Source organism: Mytilus galloprovincialis, chromosome 10 (genome assembly GCF_965363235.1).
Source record: "Mytilus galloprovincialis chromosome 10, xbMytGall1.hap1.1, whole genome shotgun sequence".
Classification (NCBI taxonomy): domain Eukaryota; kingdom Metazoa; phylum Mollusca; class Bivalvia; order Mytilida; family Mytilidae; genus Mytilus; species Mytilus galloprovincialis.
In genome coordinates, this window is record NC_134847.1 from 21,946,210 (window position 1) to 21,967,741 (window position 21,532).

At 31.2% G+C, this 21,532-nt stretch overlaps 1 protein-coding gene across 2 annotated transcripts; it reads left to right on the plus strand.

Annotated features, from left to right (window-relative positions):
• Window positions 1-1,968: 1,968 nt before the first annotated feature.
• LOC143047161 (uncharacterized) lies at window positions 1,969-20,915 on the plus strand. Of its 2 annotated transcripts, XM_076220129.1 has the most exons (9): window positions 1,969-2,315; window positions 5,579-5,716; window positions 6,914-7,028; window positions 14,318-14,389; window positions 15,372-15,537; window positions 15,909-15,955; window positions 16,539-16,598; window positions 17,290-18,174; window positions 19,244-20,915. In XM_076220129.1, the coding sequence occupies exons 1-8, from the start codon at window positions 2,286-2,288 to the stop codon at window positions 17,316-17,318; spliced, it is 657 nt and encodes a 218-aa protein (XP_076076244.1). In that variant the 5' UTR covers window positions 1,969-2,285; the 3' UTR covers window positions 17,319-18,174; window positions 19,244-20,915. The 2 variants fall into 2 exon arrangements, with proteins under 2 accessions (XP_076076244.1, XP_076076245.1); XM_076220130.1 differs by lacking the exons at window positions 15,909-15,955; window positions 16,539-16,598; window positions 17,290-18,174; window positions 19,244-20,915 and adding exons at window positions 10,164-10,321; window positions 10,979-11,128 and having other exon boundaries at window positions 1,987-2,315; window positions 15,372-15,435.
• Window positions 20,916-21,532: the final 617 nt, after the last annotated feature.

Consider the following 21,532-nt stretch of genomic DNA (forward strand, 5'->3'; position numbering starts at 1 on the left):
TATAAGTAAATTGCTTAAAATTGACATTGTTTTTAATTTTTAAAAAGAGAGAGAGTATTTTAAAGAAGCAGTCTATTTTTGATACTATTAATCGAGGTGAATCTTAAAGTTTACAGTGTCTAATAACCAAACATCAGTAATAATAAAATTGAGTAATTGTTAACAATGAGTGTACTTATTGTTTTACAGGTTTCCAGACAACCAAAAGAAAACAAAAAATGCAGCACAATTTGCAAACTGAAGACAATATAAGGATGCATGGTGTTCCAACTGAGTACACAAAAGGTACAACACATTCTAATGCAATTATTTTGTATCAATGGTTCTGATTGGATGAGTTAGCGTAAAATTCTCTTTCTCCTTGTCTGTTACTCAGGAGACATTATTGAAATACGAAATTTATTGACAGGTTATTTTCTACAATAATTAGCAAAGCAACTCACCTGTTGCACCAAAAAATGTACTTTTCATTAAATTTTATTACATTCTGAAAACTCCCTGTGTTGCTTGTTTTATGTCATAAAGTGTATCGATAATGTAACCTAGTTTTGGCCCCAAAGAAGATAACACCTTTTCGCAGAATTCTCTTGAACTTGTCTTTCGAGCCACCTCATATTAACCAAGACCGTCAAGTTTGCCATGGTACACACCCAACAAGGTGTCCAAAACACAAACCCTACCAAGACTGTTTGATTTAAACTGGTAAAACAATATTGGTTTTAAAGAGAAGTCTTATTTTTCTTCATATGAATTAATTTATGAAATACACTTTTGAATCAACATACATATATTACATTGAGACCTTTCTTATAGCTTGCAATGCTAATCCCCATTTTACGTGAGCCTCTGTGTCAAATTTTAAATCACCCTTACAGTTTTGTTTATACAACATGTGATTTTTCATTTCAGTGTTAACCATGATCTGACAAGCATTCTGTTGAAAAATCTTATATGTGAATTGGTCTGCAGATGACACTTTAGGATTGAGGTATATATCAACTAATGTCATGTTTTCTTTTTGTTTTGGCCGCAAAAGTTTACAATTTGCCATTGTGCCGTCTGTATTTTGCACCGACAAAACATCATCTAAACACTTGCCTTGGATTTATACACATCAGAATCCAGTCTCACATACTTAAATTTTATAATTCTTACCAAATTTGTTTTTTACCAGCATTCAAAGGGACATAACCCTTTTTTAGACCATTTTAATGTATTTTTTATTACTCTTTCTCCTCATTTTCTAATGTAAAATACAAGAAAGTGGACTTTTTTGGTGTAAATCTATAAGAAATATACCGCAATAAATAAATGAAATGACTTTGATATCAGTAACAATAAATGATTGACTGAAAGGGAACCGTTATTTGTCACACTCGGGGAACAGACCAAAAACTCAAGTTACACATAAGGGCTTATAGAAACTTCGGTGTAGACTGTTAACATTTATAGAGACAGTTGTTTCAGCTAAAACACTTTAATTATTGATTTGACATTACATTTCTTTAATTTTTTCTGGGAAATAATTACATTTGTTTTATTTTTTAGGCAAAAGATATCAAGTTTTGATGAAAAAAGAAGGAAGAAGGAAAAATGGACCAAAACAGACCTTCAAATGAACTCTAAAGGTGCAATAAAATTGTATATCATCTTAAAGTTGTCTTTTGTATCCTATTTAATTGTTTGAATGCTTAGATCATGAGTTTATGATCAGGTATTAGTCAACACTGCATTTTATAATGATACACTGAAATAAGGATTTTTCAAAGAAATTAGACTGAAATCGCCATAGAATATTGCCTTACATTATAGTGATTTTCTCTGACAGTATAGATCTGACTGAGACAAAACTTGGCAGTTATGCTTGAAATAACTTGCAATTGGAGGGAAAAAAATTACATTAAGTTTATTTGACATTTAGGTGTTCTTTAGGTGTAATACCACCAAATCATGATACGTCACATCCGGTTGCATACGAAAGTAGGTCTAAAAATATTCCCTTGAATTTGACAGTTGTAGAAAATTAACCCTGCATTTCAATGCACTTAAATTTTTCTGAGTCATAAACATGTATGTTGGGTGTCTAAAAGCATCATTCTTTTTTTATTTGATGGTCTAATAAAATATTTTGGAAAGTTAAGGTTACATAGTTACCAAAGCAGGTAACCAGTAAATAACAGTGTAAAAATTGGGTTGTTTACTTCCGGTGCTGGTTACTTTCTTATATGCAATGAAATGTGGTGTGAAATTTTCACTGTAGCACTGGAAAGGATTTAACTTTATTCATGCAAAGTATTTCTTTGGTTGAAATAAAGGTAAATACTGTACAATTTTTTTAAAAGTGCCAATTTAACAAAGACTAATAGGGGAAAATCAATGGTGGTATTACACCTATTTAGGGAAACTACACGTGCACTCATGACCTTGTTGTACTTTCATTTTTAAAAATTTTTACTAAACTAGTTCATACCTTGTAAAAATGGACTATTGGGAATGGATTAAGACACAGAAAGCACGTTTGAGGAAAAATTGCCTTGAAATGGGGGTTTACGGGTGTTTGCTAAGTCAATGGGTGGACAGACAAGGCTGTATTCAGTGTATAGTGTTAGGTTTCCTTGCGACAGAAAAAAAAGAACCTTGTATGGTCACAGATCACCCGATGCAACTGGGGTTTTCCTATTCAATAGATATTAGGTTATGTGGGGTTATGCTGTTCAGCCGATAATATAGTGTACTATGTTACTATATAGTATTGGGTTATCCTGTTGAATAGAATGATTTTATGCAGCAATTATAACCAATCAATTGCAGTTTCCCAGCATGCTTTTCAAAGAGTTCTAACATTAGCCATTTTCAAATTACATAAAAAGCACGTTCAAGTTTTATCAAGTTTTCCTTTTATTTCTCGTACATCTCAACTAGACATGTCGGTAAGCTATTTTAATGTTTTATCATCTGTCCGACTAGAGATATTTGAAATATTACAGTGAACCTGTGCCCACCTTTATTGCATACTGAAATGTGATGTTGCAGTGCTATTTTATCCATACTCTATAATGGTAAATCCATATCCTATAATGGTAAATCCATATCCTATAATGGTACTATGAACTAAGCAGATGTTCTTGTTATAATAATGATATATGAACGTTGCTTCCTTTGTGCGTACTGGATGCACTATATATGCAGACTATGCAACTACTTTCTAGAAACTTCGTAGCAATTGAAATTGAAAAAAATAGACGCCTGCAACCAATGATGCTCGCATACAAAATCTATAATATTATATATATGAGATTTATTACATGATTTTAAAATGTTTTCCAGTAAAATGCTAAGAATTTGTCCGTGGCGGGATTTTTACTTTTGTCACATGACCGTTAAGTCAAAATGGCGGACATCCAGTAATAGGAAAGTGGCCGCTACAAAAAATATTAGTTGCGGTTTATCGGAGGACCTCCAATGGATTTTAAACGGGAAGCTTATTTTCTTATATACCTTTGAAAAATAACATATTAAACCATCAGATATAGAATTGACTACCGTTTACTCACATACAGTAGTTTCTGTCAATGGAAAAAGGGGGGGGGGTACTATCCACATTCGTATATTAAATCACTCGCACTTGTTTTTGTTAATGGGGGATGGGGGTGAAAAACTTTTCATTTCTGTAGTGTTAATTGTTTTCACTTATTATTCTTTATCTTGGATCTCCTGTAGTTGGTAATCGCAATACTGGTATACCAGTATTGTGGAGCATACCAGTATTGTCCACAATACTGGTATACAAATTTTGTACCAGTATTGTAACTTTTTTTTGGTAGATTAGTACCATAGTCACTTCAGAACCATATACATGGGCAATACAATTTGTAACAGATATATCTTCTGGTACAAATACTTATACATTTTTGTACTTGGCAAGCACTCTGACAGTTAGAGAGCTGTTCAGGTGCTATCTGAAAAAGTTTTTAATCTAGAGAGAAAGTACACAAAGACTGAATACCTAAATATCAATATAGGAAGTGTGGAGGGAGGATTTGCAGAAATACCATCTTAATAAAATATAGACACTAAAATATACTACTGAGACCTGTAAAGAGATAGCTAAAAGAAAACATAGAAGAAAGTAAAGAGTTTGTTAAAATGCTGAGACAGTATGGTTTCCTTATTAAGCAATGTTAAGGAAAAAACATCAGAAAATTCAAAACTTCCTTTATGACAATCACAGTGTTCCATCAATGGCATCATCAGTTAAACATACAATTATTCCTTATTAAATTGTCATGTCATATGTTAATTTCATTATGCATATATATGTGACACCTTTGATAAAAGATTAATTACCTATATATGTATTGTTTATTTAAGAAAACACAATACTGGTACAAATTTTTTATACCAGTATTGCGATCACCAACTACAGGAGATCCTTTACCTTTAAAACACTGGCTATTATGTAATCACTTGAATTACTATTATCTACAAATGATATTTTCTGTCCTTTATGTCCACCCACCCCATTATTTTTTTTTCTTTAAATCCTATCCACATCCTCATTTATAGTTTATAGGGATATAAGCCTTATTATAACAAACTGACCACTTAATAGGAACTATGGCTGTGTTGACATCTAAAATAATACTCAGAATTAACTGAGCAGAGGAAAACATCTTGACTCTTGAGGCCTTTATTTCTGATTGCTTTAATTATCTTAATTTACTCTTAAACTTGACACAATGACCAATGATATGATTTGTTGAATTTATAAAAATAAAGATTCTATTACTGCACTAAGTGTGAAAATTAAGATTAAAACAAATTGCATCCATAGTATTCTAATAATGGTTAGAAAAACAGCAACTTCTTCTTCTTCTATACACATGAAAAATATTAAAAGAATGGACACGAGGAATGTTTAAAAGAGTTAACAAACCAACTATAAAGCACAAAAGGGCCATCAATGAATATGCTTAAGCTTGTAAAAGAATTTTTTTATGGATGACCTTATTATGCTGATATTAGAAATATTATTTATATTATTTGATAACCATATTTCCTTTATAATTATGTAATATTCTTTTCATTGATAAAACCAGTAACAAATAAAATTGAGAAAGGAAATGAGGAATGTGTCAAATTGACAACAACCCGACCATAGAGCAGACAACAACCAAAGGCCACCAATGGGTCTTCAATGTATCAAGAAACTCCCGCACCCAGAGGTGTCTTTCAGCTGGCCCCTTAATAAATATGTATACTAGTTCAGTGATAATGGACATCATACTAAACTCTGAATTATACACAAGAAACTAAAATTAAAAATCATACAAGACTAACAAAGGCCAGAGGCTCCTGACTTGGGACAGGCGCAAAATTGTAGCAGGGTTAAACATGTTTATGAGATCTGAACCGTCTCCTTATACCTCTAGCCAATGTAGATAAGTGAACAAATGCTTGTTTAAAAGCATTACTTTAAGGTTCCTTTGACACAAGGTTTCACCTCGATATGAAATGTATTTAGTATAAACATGATAAAGTTAATACTAAAACCACTCACAGTGTAAATATATTTCAGAAAACAAACTTATCAGAGGAGACCAAGGATATTTTGAAGGAGCTGTTTGCCCAAGGCATGGACTCCAAAGGTATAAAAAGCAGTGTGCTGCACAACAAGGCTGTTGAAAGAACAGGACTGCCATTACAGGTTATCAAGGTATTTTAATTTATATGCCAACTTGGCAATGGTGACCTTAAATTTTCATGTAATACATTGCATTATTAAATAGGCTTTCAAACTGTAACAAAGGATTTGGATTTGGATTAATACCAAAACACTGTGTACATGGTGTATCCAGTCATATATATTAATTCAAAGTTTATACATGTTAATAGTTTTTCTGATTTTGATATTTTATTCAACTGTTTTGATGGAATTCACATGTATGTTGTATCATTGTGTCATTTTACAATACAGTGGACATGCATTTGCTCACATGCAATACCAATCTTGAACAAACACTTAATAAATTCATACCTATTAAATATTATCCCCGGCTTAATATACTTCTATGATTTTGATTGGTTAACTTACGTCATTACAAAACCCATAGCCCCTGGGTGTTGCTAACCTATATTCCTGGACATTGCTTACTATTATCCCCGGGAACTTCACGCTTGTGAAATATAAAATTCTGTAGATTATTCATGATGACTGTAATTTAAATATTTTAATAATTCATTAATGATTTGTCCTATTATGCCGATCATTTACACTCATTTCATTAAATGCATCACTTGCTTGCCTCATTGAAGGAATGGGACTACTGACCTAGCTATGCAAATGACCCACTTTGACGTCAGTCACGTCACACCATCTATGACATAACTCTCACAACATTGAGCGCCAAAATTTGACTCCATCCAGTTTCTCTGTCTCAGGATTAAAAAACGTCTTATATTTGACTACCTGTAGGGTTCGACCAAAGGTAAGTACCCTACACCTTGTAAAAAAAATGTCAAATTTCCAAATTTCAATTAAACTATTTTAGATAATGAAAAAAACATTGTTTTCATGTAACACTTTGTACACAAATTTCCCTAAAACTCTCCCAATTCAAACTAAGACCGGGGATAAATTCGTTATCTACGTTCATATTGCATAGATAATTTATAGCGTCATTCTAATAAAATCAGAAAAAAAAACTATAGTATAAAAATATCCATATGAATAAAATTGATTATGGACCTTATATACCTTGAATGATTTTACATATAACATGTAACCACTCAGATAAAATAGCTTAATAATTGTGAGATACTAAAAGTCTAATTTGATTTTTTTACAATTTCACCTTTGTCATTTTGGAGTCATATGTGCCTGATTGAATTTATTTTATACTAATAATTTAAGGACTGGATTGGCAATTATAAAAAAGTCGTGGAGGGAAGGAAATATGAAGCACAGCCACAAACATTATACCTCAAAGGAATGACTGGGTATAATTGTTTTGTTAGAGAGAAAAAAGGTAAACTGCATACATGTATGTTAATATATATAGCCTATCGTTATTTTAACTGGGGCTAAAATGGCAAGAGGTTAATCTAAAGGAAGTACACCACTAATTAATGGCCACATTGCTTTCTATGTTAAATTCCTCAATTTCGAGTGGTCACAGCTCTTTTAACTTAAGTTCAAATAAAGTGACAATCATTACATGTCAAAGCAACACCTTCTGGTGTCCTGTACTGAAAAAATCAACATACCTTACATGGCATATAAGAAAGAACTGGTTCCCGGAACTTCGGATGTACCAAAACAGGTACTTCCGATCTGACAAAAAGGCAAAATGTACCCTCCTTTTTAAATTTCATGCCATTTTTTTATTATTCAAATTTATCAGTCAAAAATTGTTCTACAATGATCACCAGTCATGCAGCTTTCATTTGATACCAAAATTAATAAAAATATTCTAAATATTTTAAGTTATGTCCATGTGTAGGAAATATTTTGTGTTAAATATGTACTACTTTCTGGTATGTGCTTTCTGGCCGGGCCTGAATTAATGGTGTTACACCTAAAATTTGGAATAGCATCCAATAGTCCAGTCAATCTAGCATAAATTCTACCCTAACCTGAAAGTAATTGCAACAGAAGATTTTTAAGTTTTAATCTTTAGCATTATACACCAAATATACACAGAAGAGAGTCCCAAAAAATCTAACTTGAGGAAGACTAAAAAAATCACCATATAAAATTCCTATGGAGATTTGCATTGAAAAGGGAGATAACTCTTGCAGAAAAGGCAGAAATATCAATAAAAATTGATACAAAATTAAAACTTAACAGCTTCTATTCATTAGAATGTATCGATTCTTGATTTTTTAGCGGTCTTTAGAGTATAAAAAACAACTCTAAAGGTGTTTTCATATATTTTATCAAGCTATAATCTAGATTTTGTAATTCATTAGTTGACCATTTATTGAATTTTTCAACATGTCAAGGTAAAGAATCTCAAATTTAATAAAAATAATTTAGCATTTATTCTTCTTTTTTTTGGTTTTAAGTTTCTTTAGATAAGTAAGATGCTGAAAAAATATAATATACAGATGTAAACAATACCAAATTTTCACATTATTTTTTCAAAATGGTTACAAAGCTCCAAACTAGCAATTTCTTTAACAAAAAGTGCATGAAAAAAATAAAACTACCCATAACACTTTGGTTTTGTTTGGTTTGTACATTTCATGAGCAGAAGATTAAATAATATAGTCAAACACATACTTATAACCCAATCAAAGTCTCATACTTTACATAAATTTCAAGAAAAACAACCAAAAACTGACCAAAAAAGACTCACTTTTGCAAGAGTTATCTCCCCTTCCAATGTCAATTTCCATAGGAAATTTAAAATGCTGATTTTGAGTTTTTCTCAAGTTACATTTTATGGGACTTTTTTCTTGTGTATATAAAGGGCATAATGCTATAGATTAGAACTAAAACATTTTCTGTTGCAATTAGTTTGAGGTTAAATCTTAGTATGACTGGACTACGTGTACCTAAATATAGATTCATGACGTCTTGCAAGTTCCTGTTTTTTGGATTTTTTTTCGTTATGGTGTTAAAAAATATTATATCAACCTCATCAAAAGTTAATAATTGTATATTATTAGTACTGTTGTTCAAATCTTCAACCCTATATATATATATTATATACATTAATTAATAAGTCTGTGTTGTAAAAAAAGATTTAAATTGTAAATTAGTCTTTTAATTCATTACATTTTTCTCCAATTAGTTTTACATTTTTGTGATAATATTGTATAGTAATGTTATATATGATTAACCATCGAAAAAGACAATCTATATATAAATATATACATTGTACCACCTGTACCTGCATATATATAAATAAAAAAGATGTGGTATGATTTGCCATGGAACAAATCTCCATGTTATCTCAAATCCTTTTGATATAAGCCATTATTAGTTATGGCTTTCTAAATGCATTATTTTATATAAGCCTTGGTTGTGGATTGTGGATGGGATGAAGTCATGAACAGATATATATATTAACATTGTAAGTGTGATTTTCTATGCAGTTTATTATATTTCTACAGCCTGCTATTTTTGCTACATCTGATGGATACAATATACTTGAAGTCAATTTACATGTGGACATATTTATATATATAAATTCATGGTGATTTTATACTAAAAATAGTGTATAGTGATAAGTCAGCATGTACAAAATGAATTTACATCTGACAAAGTATGCATATGCAGGAGTTACTTTCACTCATGACTGTGCATTTAAAAGAAATCTATTGTTATTTCAACTCCAAAATTAGTTGAATTAAAAATTTGTTTAAAGAGAAAAGCATCCCAATTCCTTAAAAAAGAAGCAAATAACATATTATTGATCATGCAGTTACTTCTTACACTTGACTGCAGGGATGGGGTCAATTACTTTAAAATGTAATCGATTAAATTACAAATACTTTGCTTATAAAATGTAATCCATTACATTACAATTACACCTTATTTCAAATGTAATTGATTACATGAGATTACTTTTCTTTAAAGTAATGATGATTACTTATGATTACATTGTATATGCAATATTAAAGAATTTCTAATAACTTTTTATCCTCAGGAAAAAGCTAATTTTTGTATCTTTTTTTAAAGCCATAATTTATTAATCTTATTTAAAAGAATTTATACCAGTACAGTGTAACATGTGTAATTTTATAACATAGCTATAGACAAGTGTCCTTTCTCTATGTAAGAGATATAACTTTGTTTTTTTCTACAAGTTTTAACCAACTGCTAATTTATAAAAAACTTGGACAAATAATAAAAAATCAATCAAGTATTGTTTTATTGTCTGTGAGGACATAATTGACACATCCATATATGTTTTTACAGGACTGGTGTTAATCACTACCTTCATTTTTTAACAAACAATAGAGCTTGGGTATTAAAATATAATTTGATGAAATTTGGCATCAATGAATAGTAGCCTCAATTGAAGGTTTAAAAAGTTTTTCTTTTGACCTTTTTTAAAGAAGAATTAATGGAAAAACTTGTGTTTGCTTATTCTTAAAAGAATCAATCAGGTTAGACAGTTGATTAACCTAATTTTTATATTTGTTTATTTAAGATCAATTCAATGACATAGCACACTGGGCACCTGCCTGGAATTTGTTAGGGCAGGAGGAAAAGGAGGAATATAAACAGAAGGCCAAGGAAAAGCCAGTGGTACCACCTCAACCACAACAAAAAGATGCCTTTAAAAGGCTTAAGATTATCAGAGAACATGTGAGACTGAATTTTTTTTTTTTATTATTATTTGATTTAAACAATTTTATTCTGATCTGCTTATAAAATAAACTTTCCTGAAGACCCAACTTGTAATATGATGGCAACATTTTTTCAGTTACCGGCAATATGTGTGTGTGTTTTGATGCATGTTAAAGTGAGCAATAACCATAACTTGGCATCCACCATCATCTTCGTCCGTTCAATTTTAATGCCAAATAATGGCATTTTGCACCAAAGGGAGATAATTTGGAGCTTTTTCAATGATACCTACATTTTTAGTGTCACATGGGGCCAACTGCAATTTTTTTTGGAATTATTTTTGTACCATATGATAAAGAAACAACTACTGAAGGTAATTAATAGAATTTGTAATGAAAAACAAATGTTATTTTTTTTCTGAAAATCTTATAGCCGCGATCCTCCTGAAAAGGCATTTTTAAGCCACAAATTAATATATATTGAAAATAAAAAATAGTTATTGATAAAAGATTGAAGCAAAAAATTACAGGTGCGCGAACTAGGCTCTTGATAAATAAGTATAAATAAATATCAATAAATAGTGAGCGTGTGCAATTTTTTTTTTATCTAGGTTTGTTTGATATTATTTTAATCCTCAGTCAGACCATAATCAAATATTTTTCTTTTTCCCTTCAGATTGTTGAACTTGAAAAGCATGGTATAGATGTAGCTCTGGTAGGCATTGACACCAACACTGGATCCCAGATCCTTTTAGGAGATGGAAAAACTGCTGCCTTCCTTAAATCAGAGGACATCCTGCAGAATTTTTTGCTTTTCATTCACTAGGTCAGAATTTTAACATTTGTATGCCCTATTTATGGGCATTTTGTTTTCTGCTCTGTGCATTTGTTTGTTTGTTATCTTTTGTTTGTTTTTCTGTCTGTTTCACTTCAGGTTTAAGTTTTTGGTTGAGGTTTTTAGTTTTGGATTAAGTTGAATTCCAATCAACTTGAAACTTATTATACATGTTTCCTGTGATGATCTTTCTAATTATAATGCCAAATTAGAGTTTTTGTCCCATTTTCACAGTCCACTGAACATGGAAAATGATAGTGCAAATGGGCATCCATGTACTGGGGATACATTCTTGTTTAAATTACATACAAGTTTAATTCAGTTTACCAAAAATTGTCACTACCTGTACCTATCGTTTTTTGTCTGAACTAGACAGAGCCAAAAAACCAGACATGGTGGCGGAGCGTTAACAATGTATAAGTTTGTGATTACCTCTAGTTTATAGTGAACCACTTTTGGTATGCAGTTGTATAAGTGTAGGCATTTCTTATTTCCATGAAAAATATTTTCCTCTGTCCCTATGTCATGGTTTATTGACTTTGAAACTTTTGCTTAGTTTACTTGTTTTATTTTGTGATTAGGTTCAAGGGGATTCATTAGTGGCATTAGTGTTATTTTATCCAAATTTTAATAGAAGAAGTAACGAAATTATTTTCAGTTTGTAAGTTTTTATTTGTATAACGTCATGTTTAGCAATGAAATCTATGCACCAAAATCATTTATGAAGGTTTGCAGAATTTTATTTTCTTTCAAGTTTATACATTTTTATACGACTGCAAAATTTGAAAAAATGTTCGTCGTATATTGCTATCACGTTGGCGTCGTCGTCTGTGTCGTCGTCGTCGTCCGAATACTTCTAGTTTTCGCACTCTAACTTTAGTAAAAGTGAATAGAAACCTATGAAATTTTAACACAAGGTTTATGACCACAAAAGGAAGGTTGGGATTGATTTTGGGAGTTTTGGTCCCAACATTTTAGGAATTAGGGGCCAAAAAGGGCCCAAATAAGCATTTTCTTGGTTTTCGCACTATAACTTTAGTTTAAGTTAATAGAAATCTATGAAATTTTGACACAAGGTTTATGACCACAAAAGAAAGGTTGGGATTTAATTTTGGGAGTTTTGGTTCCAACAGTTCAGGAATTAGGGGCCAAAAAAGGGCCCAAATAAGCATTATTCTTGGTTTTCGCACAATAACTTTAGTTTAAGTAAATAGAAATCAATGAAATTTAAACACAATGTTTATGACCACAAAAGGAAGGTTGGTATTGATTTTGGGAGTTAAGGTCCCAACAGTTTAGGAATTAGGGGCCAAAAAGGGACCCAAATAAGCATTTTTCTTGGTTTTCGCACCATAACTTTAGTATAAGTAAATAGAAATCTATGAAATTTAAACACAAGGTTTATGAACATAGAAGGAAGGTTGGTATTGATTTTGGGAGTTTTGGTCCCAACAGTTTAGGAATAAAGGGCCCAAAGGGTCCAAAATTAAACTTTGTTTGATTTCATCAAAAATTGAATAATTGGGGTTCTTTGATATGCCGATCTAACTGTGTATGTAGATTCTTAATTTTTGGTCCCGTTTTCAAATTGGTCTACATTAAGGTCCAAAGGGTCCAAAATTAAACTTAGTTTGATTTTAACAAAAATTGAATCCTTGGGGTTCTTTGATATGCTGAATCTAAAAATGTACTTAGATTTTTTATTATTGGCCCAGTTTTCAAGTTGGTCCAAATCGGGGTCCAAAATTAAACTTTGTTTGATTTCATCAAAAATTGAATAATTGGGGTTCTTTGATATGCCAAATCTAACTGTGTATGTAGATTCTTAATTTTTGGTCCCGTTTTAAAATTGGTCTACATTAAAGTCCAAAGGGTCCAAAATTAAACTAAGTTTGATTTTAACAAAAATTGAATTCTTGAGCCTCTTTGATATGCTGAATCTAAACATGTACTTAGATTTTTGATTATGGGCCCAGTTTTCAAGTTGGTCCAAATCAGGATCCAAAATTATTATATTAAGTATTGTGCAATAGCAAGAAATTTTCAATTGCACAGTATTCAGCAATAGCAAGAAATCTTCAATTGCACAGTGTTGTGCAATAGCAAGAAATCTTCAATTGCACAGTATTGTGCAATACCAAATATTTTCAATTGCACAGTATTGCACAATAGCAAGAAATATCTAATTGCACAATATTGTGCAATAGCAAGAAATTCCAATTGGATTTCAATTGGAGTTATCTTTCTTTGTCCAGAATAGTAGTTGAATCAACTTAAATCATTGTTTTATACAATATACAATGTATATTCACTTTTACTACCAACTGATAGATTAAAACAATCTTTACCATTCAGTAATAACAAGCACTATTTTTACATTTTAATATTTTATGATGTAATTAAATGAGTAGTTATTGTTGCAAACTTCATTAGAAATTTGAATTGAGATCAGTTTTGAAATCAGGGAAAGGGGGATGTGAAAAAAAAATTGGGGGGTCAATTTTTTTCATTTCAGATTTCATAAATAAAAAGAAAATTTCTTCAAACATTTTTTTGAGAGGATTAATATTCAACAGCATAGTGAATTGCTCAAAGGCAAATTTTTTTTTTTAAGTTCATTAGACCACATTCATTCTGTGAAACCTATGCTGTGTCAACTATTTAATCACAATCCAAATTTAGAGCTGAATCCAGCTTGAATGTTGTGTCCATACTTGCCCCAACCATTCAGGGTTCAACCTCTGCGGTCGTATAAAGCTGCGCCCTGCGGAGCATCAGGTTCCAACTGTTACAAATTATTATTTGTTTGTAATGCATTAGATTTGGAATAACAGTACTATAGTTGAAGAGTTGCCACCTCAATTTTGATTTGATGGTTACAAATATCCGTTTTACTGTGTCCACTACCTGTCACCAGTTAAACTGCATTTACGACCGTCAAATCACTTCAACTAGAGTACTTTTATTCCTATGTGTGAGGTTGTGCATCCAACTATGGAATGGTCCTTTATAGCCCTAGTTACCATGGAAACTGTTCAAATATAATAAAAAATATCGGCAAGGTAGCAGTGGCATCATGAAGTGACATCTGCTATTGCTTGCCAATTCTAGTTATTTTTCTTTTTGTATGGTTAACAATATAGTTTTAATATTGTGACTTGACATTACTTTTTTTTGTAGGAACCAAAGAAGTACCAAAAGACTTAAAAATTCTTCAACAGGAGGCTCAAACCCACATGAACAAGTTGTATTGTAAGTGTAATGTCTTTTACTCTACTTCATATGAAATGTCAGCTGCAATGTGGAAAACTTTAATGCTGAGTTTATAAATCTCATATATGTTTTTTAAAAATACTTTGATTGCAGACTGTATGTAATAATAATGTTAACTTGAAGAAAAAAGTTCATTTATAAGTTTAATACGGATTAACAGGTACAACGTTTTAACAAAACTTCCTTCTGGATATTAGCTTTTGATCATAAACAAGTTTCTATTCAAGTTTGGTACAAATCCAGAATAGCTTAAAAGTTATTAAAATTTTAAAAACTTTGACCACAGAGTGAATATAATTGAGAATGGAAATAGGGAATGTGTCAAAAAGACAAAAACCCGACCATAACAGACAACAGCAGAAGGTCACCAATAGATCTTCAAATTCTGGAATGTATTGTTTCCTGGAAGAAAAACTAAGTCAATTTATAATTATGTACAGAATTTTTTTTATTTTCTTTTTAACAAATTGACTTCTGAATACTATCTCATTGTCATAAACAAGCTTCTGTCCAAGTTTGGTATAATTTGAGGAAAGTCATTAAAATTTTAACCACAGAGTGAATTTAATGTTTCCCAGCAGAAAAACTAAGTCTATTTACAAGAATATGTCATTAAAATTTTAAAAACTTTAACCACAGATTGAATTTAATGTTTCCCAGCAGAAAAACTAAGTCTATTTCGTGTAAAATACGGAAAAATTGAATTTTATTTTTACAAAATTGACTTCTGGATACTATTTAATGATCATAAATAAGCTTCTGTCCAAGTTACAAATTCAGGATAGTTTAAGAAAGCTATTAAAATTTCAAAAAACTTTAACCACAGAATGACTATTTGTGGACGCTGACGAAACAGAATGTAGGATCGCTGTGTCTCACTTTTTTGTTTAAACTCAAAGGCTCAACAAAAATAATCAAATGTGTTTTAGTAAATACTGTTTTATATAATTTTTTTTTTTAGCAAAAGCAGTGGGAAAAAAACAAGCTTTCCTGTACACCAACGTTAAAAAAGGAAAAATACAAGTGAATGGTATCCCCCTTGATGTTCTCCCCCTAGTACCTATGTCAGATTATGGGGAGAAAAAAATGAAAATGATTTTAAACATAAAGGAAATTTCGGTAGAAGTGTAAGTACAATTAGACATTTTAACTTTTATATCCATCCTGCAATTAATAGAGTGGAACAATGGTGAACAGTGTTTTTGGTCTGCACATCTTCTCAAGTTAGTTAAGTCTCCATCATGTACAATAGAAAACCAACATCATTTTACGCTTATTGATATAAAAATTACCATTTTTCAACCATTCATCTTCAATGTCACAAATTATTTTTAAAATTACAATTAATTAAAGCTATATAAAAAGAGTCAACAAATATTTTTTTTATAGTTATTGCCCTTTGACAGACAGGTATATAAACTAATGCACATACTTAGGACATTTCTGCATGTTCTAGAAGTAAATTTTACCAGTTTTTCAATTTTATTGTTTATTTCAGGCCCACATCTCCTGCATATGAGGTATCATCATTACCAGTTAACAATGGTAAATAAATATAACATACTTTATTTAAATGTCTTTTATAAATTTTGTCCTGATTATGCCTGAAATATTTGCCACAGCAAATGACAATCAATCCTATTTTAATTGCAGGCTTCAGTCAAAATGTAACTTATACACAATGCTTATTACTACAAAACACAGATCAAGTTTGAATTTTGGTGGTGTCACTGTTCTAGAGTTATGCCCCTTTATAAATGGAAAAATTGCAATTTTTTTCGTTTCCATTCCCTTACTTTAGTGTACCTCAACCAAATATTATGAAACCTATACACAATGCTTATTACCACAAAATACAGATCAAGTTTGAATTTTGGAAGCGTCACTTTAACCATTCTACAATTATGCCTCTTTATAAATGGAAAAATTACAAAAATGTGAGTTTCCATTCTCTCATTTAAGTAACTTCCAAAATGTTTTCAGATGAAAATGCAACCACCTGTTAATTGTTAATGTCAGAGATTTGATTGAAACAATTATGACAGGTTGTCATGGGCATTATTTGTGTGCATGCAGTTTTATTGGAATTAAAACTTCTAGTTTATGTCTATTATCAATTATCTTTCAGCTATAGAAACAGAATTGAATGTGAAGGTGCAGAAGGCTGTTGAGGAGGATAACTTGATTGGTAGTAATTTTATTTAATTTAGTAATTAGTTAATACAATATGTTGAACATCTGTAAACATTAAAAATATTGAAGCAAATTTACAAAAAAATCTGCTAATCGGTTTTACATAATGGTGTTTTTATCAAATTTCATTCATTGCTATATATGTACCAAAATATATACATATTTTCCACAAAAATATATTTATTTCTTCATAAAACTGTTGTTAGATTATCAGAAGGTCAGTTTCTTTTTAAGTTAACAAAAAATAGCAGGACCTTAAGTTATAAATGTAATGAGTTTCTGGTCAAAAATTATGTTCATTCAGTTATCCAATGATGATACTTACCTATATACACTAACCTTATATGATCATATTTTAACCTTTTGATATCTTAACATACATCTATAAAGTGAAATTAACTTTTCTGATAAGCTCTGATCTAGTCTGATCCGTTTACATTGCTGAATAATTGACCTAAGTGTGTATGGAAAACACTCTTCACAAGTGTGATGATTGGGCTGTGTAATTTTATGATGTTTCTTGCACATTCCTGTTTGTTAACATTATAACCGTTTTCAACAATTTTGTGTATAAAAAAGTTGTCTTTCAGCATCCATAAATAGATAAGATTTAGAATTGATTTTGTTTTCCACATATATCACACAAGGTAAAAAATGTAATATATCATTAATTCTTTCATTTTCAGAAAGCACAGCAGATATTTTACAAGCATAATTTTTCCATCAAATACTACACCATTGACACACGCACTGACGAAACCTGTTACAGACGAACTGATAAGACCTTTCAGATACATATTGACAGCACCTGTGACAGACACTCTTACTGTTCTGATGACACATACAGAAACACACACAGTGACACAGACAGTACCTAAGACACACACAGTGACACAGACAGTACCTAAGACGCACACAGTGACCCAGACAGTACCTTAGACACACACAGTGACCCAGACAGTACCTAAGACACACACAGTGACCCAGACAGTACCTACGACACACACAGTGACCCAGACAGTACCTACGACACACACAGTGACACAGACAGTACCTAAGACACATACAGTGACCCAGACAGTACCTACGACACACACAGTGACCCAGACAGTACCTACGACACACACAGTGACACAGACAGTACCTAAGACACATACAGTGACCCAGACATTACCTACGACACACACAGTGACACAGACAGTACCTACGACACACACAGTGACACAGACAGTACCTAAGACACATACAGTGACCCAGACAGTACCTACGACACACACAGTGACACAGACAGTACCTACGACACACACAGTGACACAGACAGTACCTAAGACACACACAGTGACAGGACCTATGACACAGACAGAGACACACTCAGTGACACAGACAGTACCTAAGACACACACAGTGACAGTACCTTTTACACAGACAGAGACACACACAGTGACATAGACAGTAGCTAAGACATACACAGAGACATTACCTTTGACAAAGACACAGGCTGACTTATACTCACAAACAAACCTAAAAAGAAAGATTAACCAGCAGGCCAAGAAAACAAAAAGTATAAAAAGGTACTGTAGCTGAACTTTAATTTAATTTATGTGAACTTTAAACTACCGGTAGCAAGAAATTAACTAAAAATTAATTCAAACTTATGACCATTAGAATTATTAGAATGTAACCTCGTTTATTAATGGACTCGGGACATTTTAGCTAAAAAAAAAAAAGAACTACAAAGGGACATTTTAGCACCGACATAGCCCATTTTAGCGAAAACGTACAGGGTTGAATAATACACACCCTACTAGAACCAGTAATTTATACTGGTTTAATCTTTAAGTTATTTATATGTTCATCATGGAAATACAAGTTCTTGAAACAAACAGAGGGGGGGGAGTGTAATTTGTGACAGATACCGATATAGGATAGACAAAATACAGTATTGTACAGTGATTATATTAAGAGCCCATTATGTGCCTTTTCTAGGATATAAATTCAAGGGTAGAACGGACTTTTCTCATTTGATTTAACCTTTTAGACTTTTAGTCCTGTATTTTATCTAGGATAGAAACAATAACAGATGTTTTACATTTGATTGAATCTTTTAGACTTTTAATACTGTATTTTAATGGATAATATATGCTTTATATTGTGCTGTCTTGAGTCTATTAAAGTTTTTTTTTATTTTATATTATCCATGATAATGGGTTAAAAATATTTTGCTGAAATGGGCATTAATAGTTTGAAATTTCGCTAAAATGGGTTCTACTTTGACTTGGCTAAAACCACGAAATTAAATATACACGGATATGTAAGTTTTCCTGAAACCATGAAAATTGGTACCCACGAAAAAAAATTGAATCCACAGTATCTGTATTTTACATTATAAGTAATAGTTGAATAATAGATTTGCTATTAAAATTTACTACAAATATTTTATACTGTGATCTTTGTTAAAGTTTTATTTAAACATAGGTTTTTCTTATTTATTAGATTTAATATGTTGTAAACTATAGTCTGTATATCAAATAGGAGTTTTGAGCCTAAATCATGTTTGACTGTTTTTTTAATATAGTTGAAATATAATTTCATTTTTTTTTTTAATTCTGCAGCATAAATGTATAACTTGTATTTTTGTAGAGTTTAAAGAAGAAGAAACATGCTAAGAAGATGAAGAAGACATTTTTAAAGGATTTTCACAAGATTACTATTCTTGGGAATATGAAATCTATACCATCAAATTTATTAGTTCGACTATTTTTTGGCTAAGAAAATGAAAAATATTTAGTTTCTCTGTTGTCTTGCTCTAACTGAACTTTGCCTCATCTGAATGTAGTAAAAAAGTAACCAAAAGTTAGCGTGCATAACAATGATCTTAACGTAGATTCTACTAATGTCATAAATATGTTGTACTAGTATACCAAATAACCAGGCTGATTTAATTAATTTTGGCATATTATGAAATAACTATAATAGATGGAGAAAACATGTATGTAGCAAAATGGATCAGACAAACTTCTACAAATAAGTGAAAACTCACAAAATTCACAGTTTACTGTCCATGATGAAAAACTTTACCCTTTTTATATGATAGCCAAAAGCTTTTGAATATATTTTTTTAACAGTAAAAATTATCAGCTTGACAAGATATACAAATTACGCAGCAAAGCTAAGTTTAAGACTACACATCTTCAAGTTATTGACCTTGGATTGATTTGTAACTCCCTTTTTTAAATTTTGCCTCACTACAATAGGTAGAGAAAAGGGGACATAAAAAATATGAACTGCAAAACAAGATAAACAAGTAGATCTTGGTAATGAATTATTTTTTTACTGGGATAATTATTTATATTTTTGCATTTTAACTTTCTGTTTATACATATAGATGAAGTATCTTAAAATTCAACTTGTTTATTTTATTAGTGAGATGCTCATATTAAGGGCATTTGTGTCTTTGTCAAAGGTAAAAAGCTTTTACTAGGTTATGGTGTCTTATTATGTTAAAATTGAGAGTGAAGAGTATGTTTATTTGAAAACAGGAAATATATTTTTGCAACTAAAAATTAAACCATATTAAAACAAAATAGTTCGGTCACTACTCAATTAAGTTTGTCGATAACGTAGCTAATTTTGACGGTAAAGAAACACCAATTCGATCACTTCTCTGTTACGGGCTGTATCTTATGATCATAAATAAGCTTCTGTCCAAGTTTGGTACAAACCCAGGATAGTTTAAGAAAGTTATCAAAATTTTTTTAAACTTTAACCACAGAGTGAATGTAAATAATGTTTCCCCGCAGAAAAACTAAGTCCATTTAAAAGTAAAATACAGAAAAAATGGATTTATTTTTTTACAAAATTTACTTCTGGATACTATCTTATGATCATAAACAAGCTTCTGTCCAAGTTTGGTACAAAACCAGGATAGTTTAAGAAAGTTATTAAAATTCTAAAAACTTTAACCACAGAGTGAATGTTATGTTTCCCCGCAGAAAAAATTAAGTCCATTTATGAGTAAAATACGGAAAAAATGGAATTTTATTTTTACAAAATTTACTTCTGGATACTATCTTATGATCATAAACAAGCTTCTGTCCAAGTTTGGTAGAAATCCAGTATAGTTATTAAAATTTCAAAAGCTATAACCACAGAGTGAATATTTGTGGACGCCGCCGACGACGACGGAATGTAGAATCGCTTAGTCTCGCTTTTTCGACTAAAGTCGAAGGCTCGACAAAAATCAAAGAAGGAAAAATACTGGGGTGAACAATTATAAGAAATACAATGTAATGGACGTAAAAAAAATATCAAAGAAAATTACCAGCTTAGAATCATTAAAGAATACAGAAATACTTCACAACCAGACATCTATATCAGAGCAAACTTAGCATTAACTTTATTATTAACTCAGTTGGACATTTCTGCAAAACAGTTTATCCTACCTGTTTATATGTTTAAACCTGATGCATTTTATATGCATCTTTTGCAAGTCAAGAGCCTGTTGTTCAGTGAATATTGTTTGTTAGTGAATCTAATAGGTGTTTTTGGATTACCGTTTTGCAGTTTGCATATGGAATCAGAGGGTCTGTTTTTCGTTCTTGTATTGTTTTACACTGGTAGTTTTTTTGGTCCCTTTATAACAAAATAAACTAGAGTCTGTAAGTATTGTCTGTGGTTCTGAGAAACAGTTTGTAAGTATACTAGTCTGTGGTTCTTATATACAGTTTGTAAGTATTGTCTGAGGTTAAAACTAAAGAATAAACAACACTAACCCCACCAAAACCTAGGGGTGATCGCAGGTGCTCCGGAAGGGTAAGCAGATCCTGCTCCACTTGTGGCACCCGTTAGTATTGTCTGTAGTTCTTAAATACAGTCTGTAAGTATTGTCTGTAGTTCTTAAATACAGTCTGTAAGTATTGTCTGTAGTTC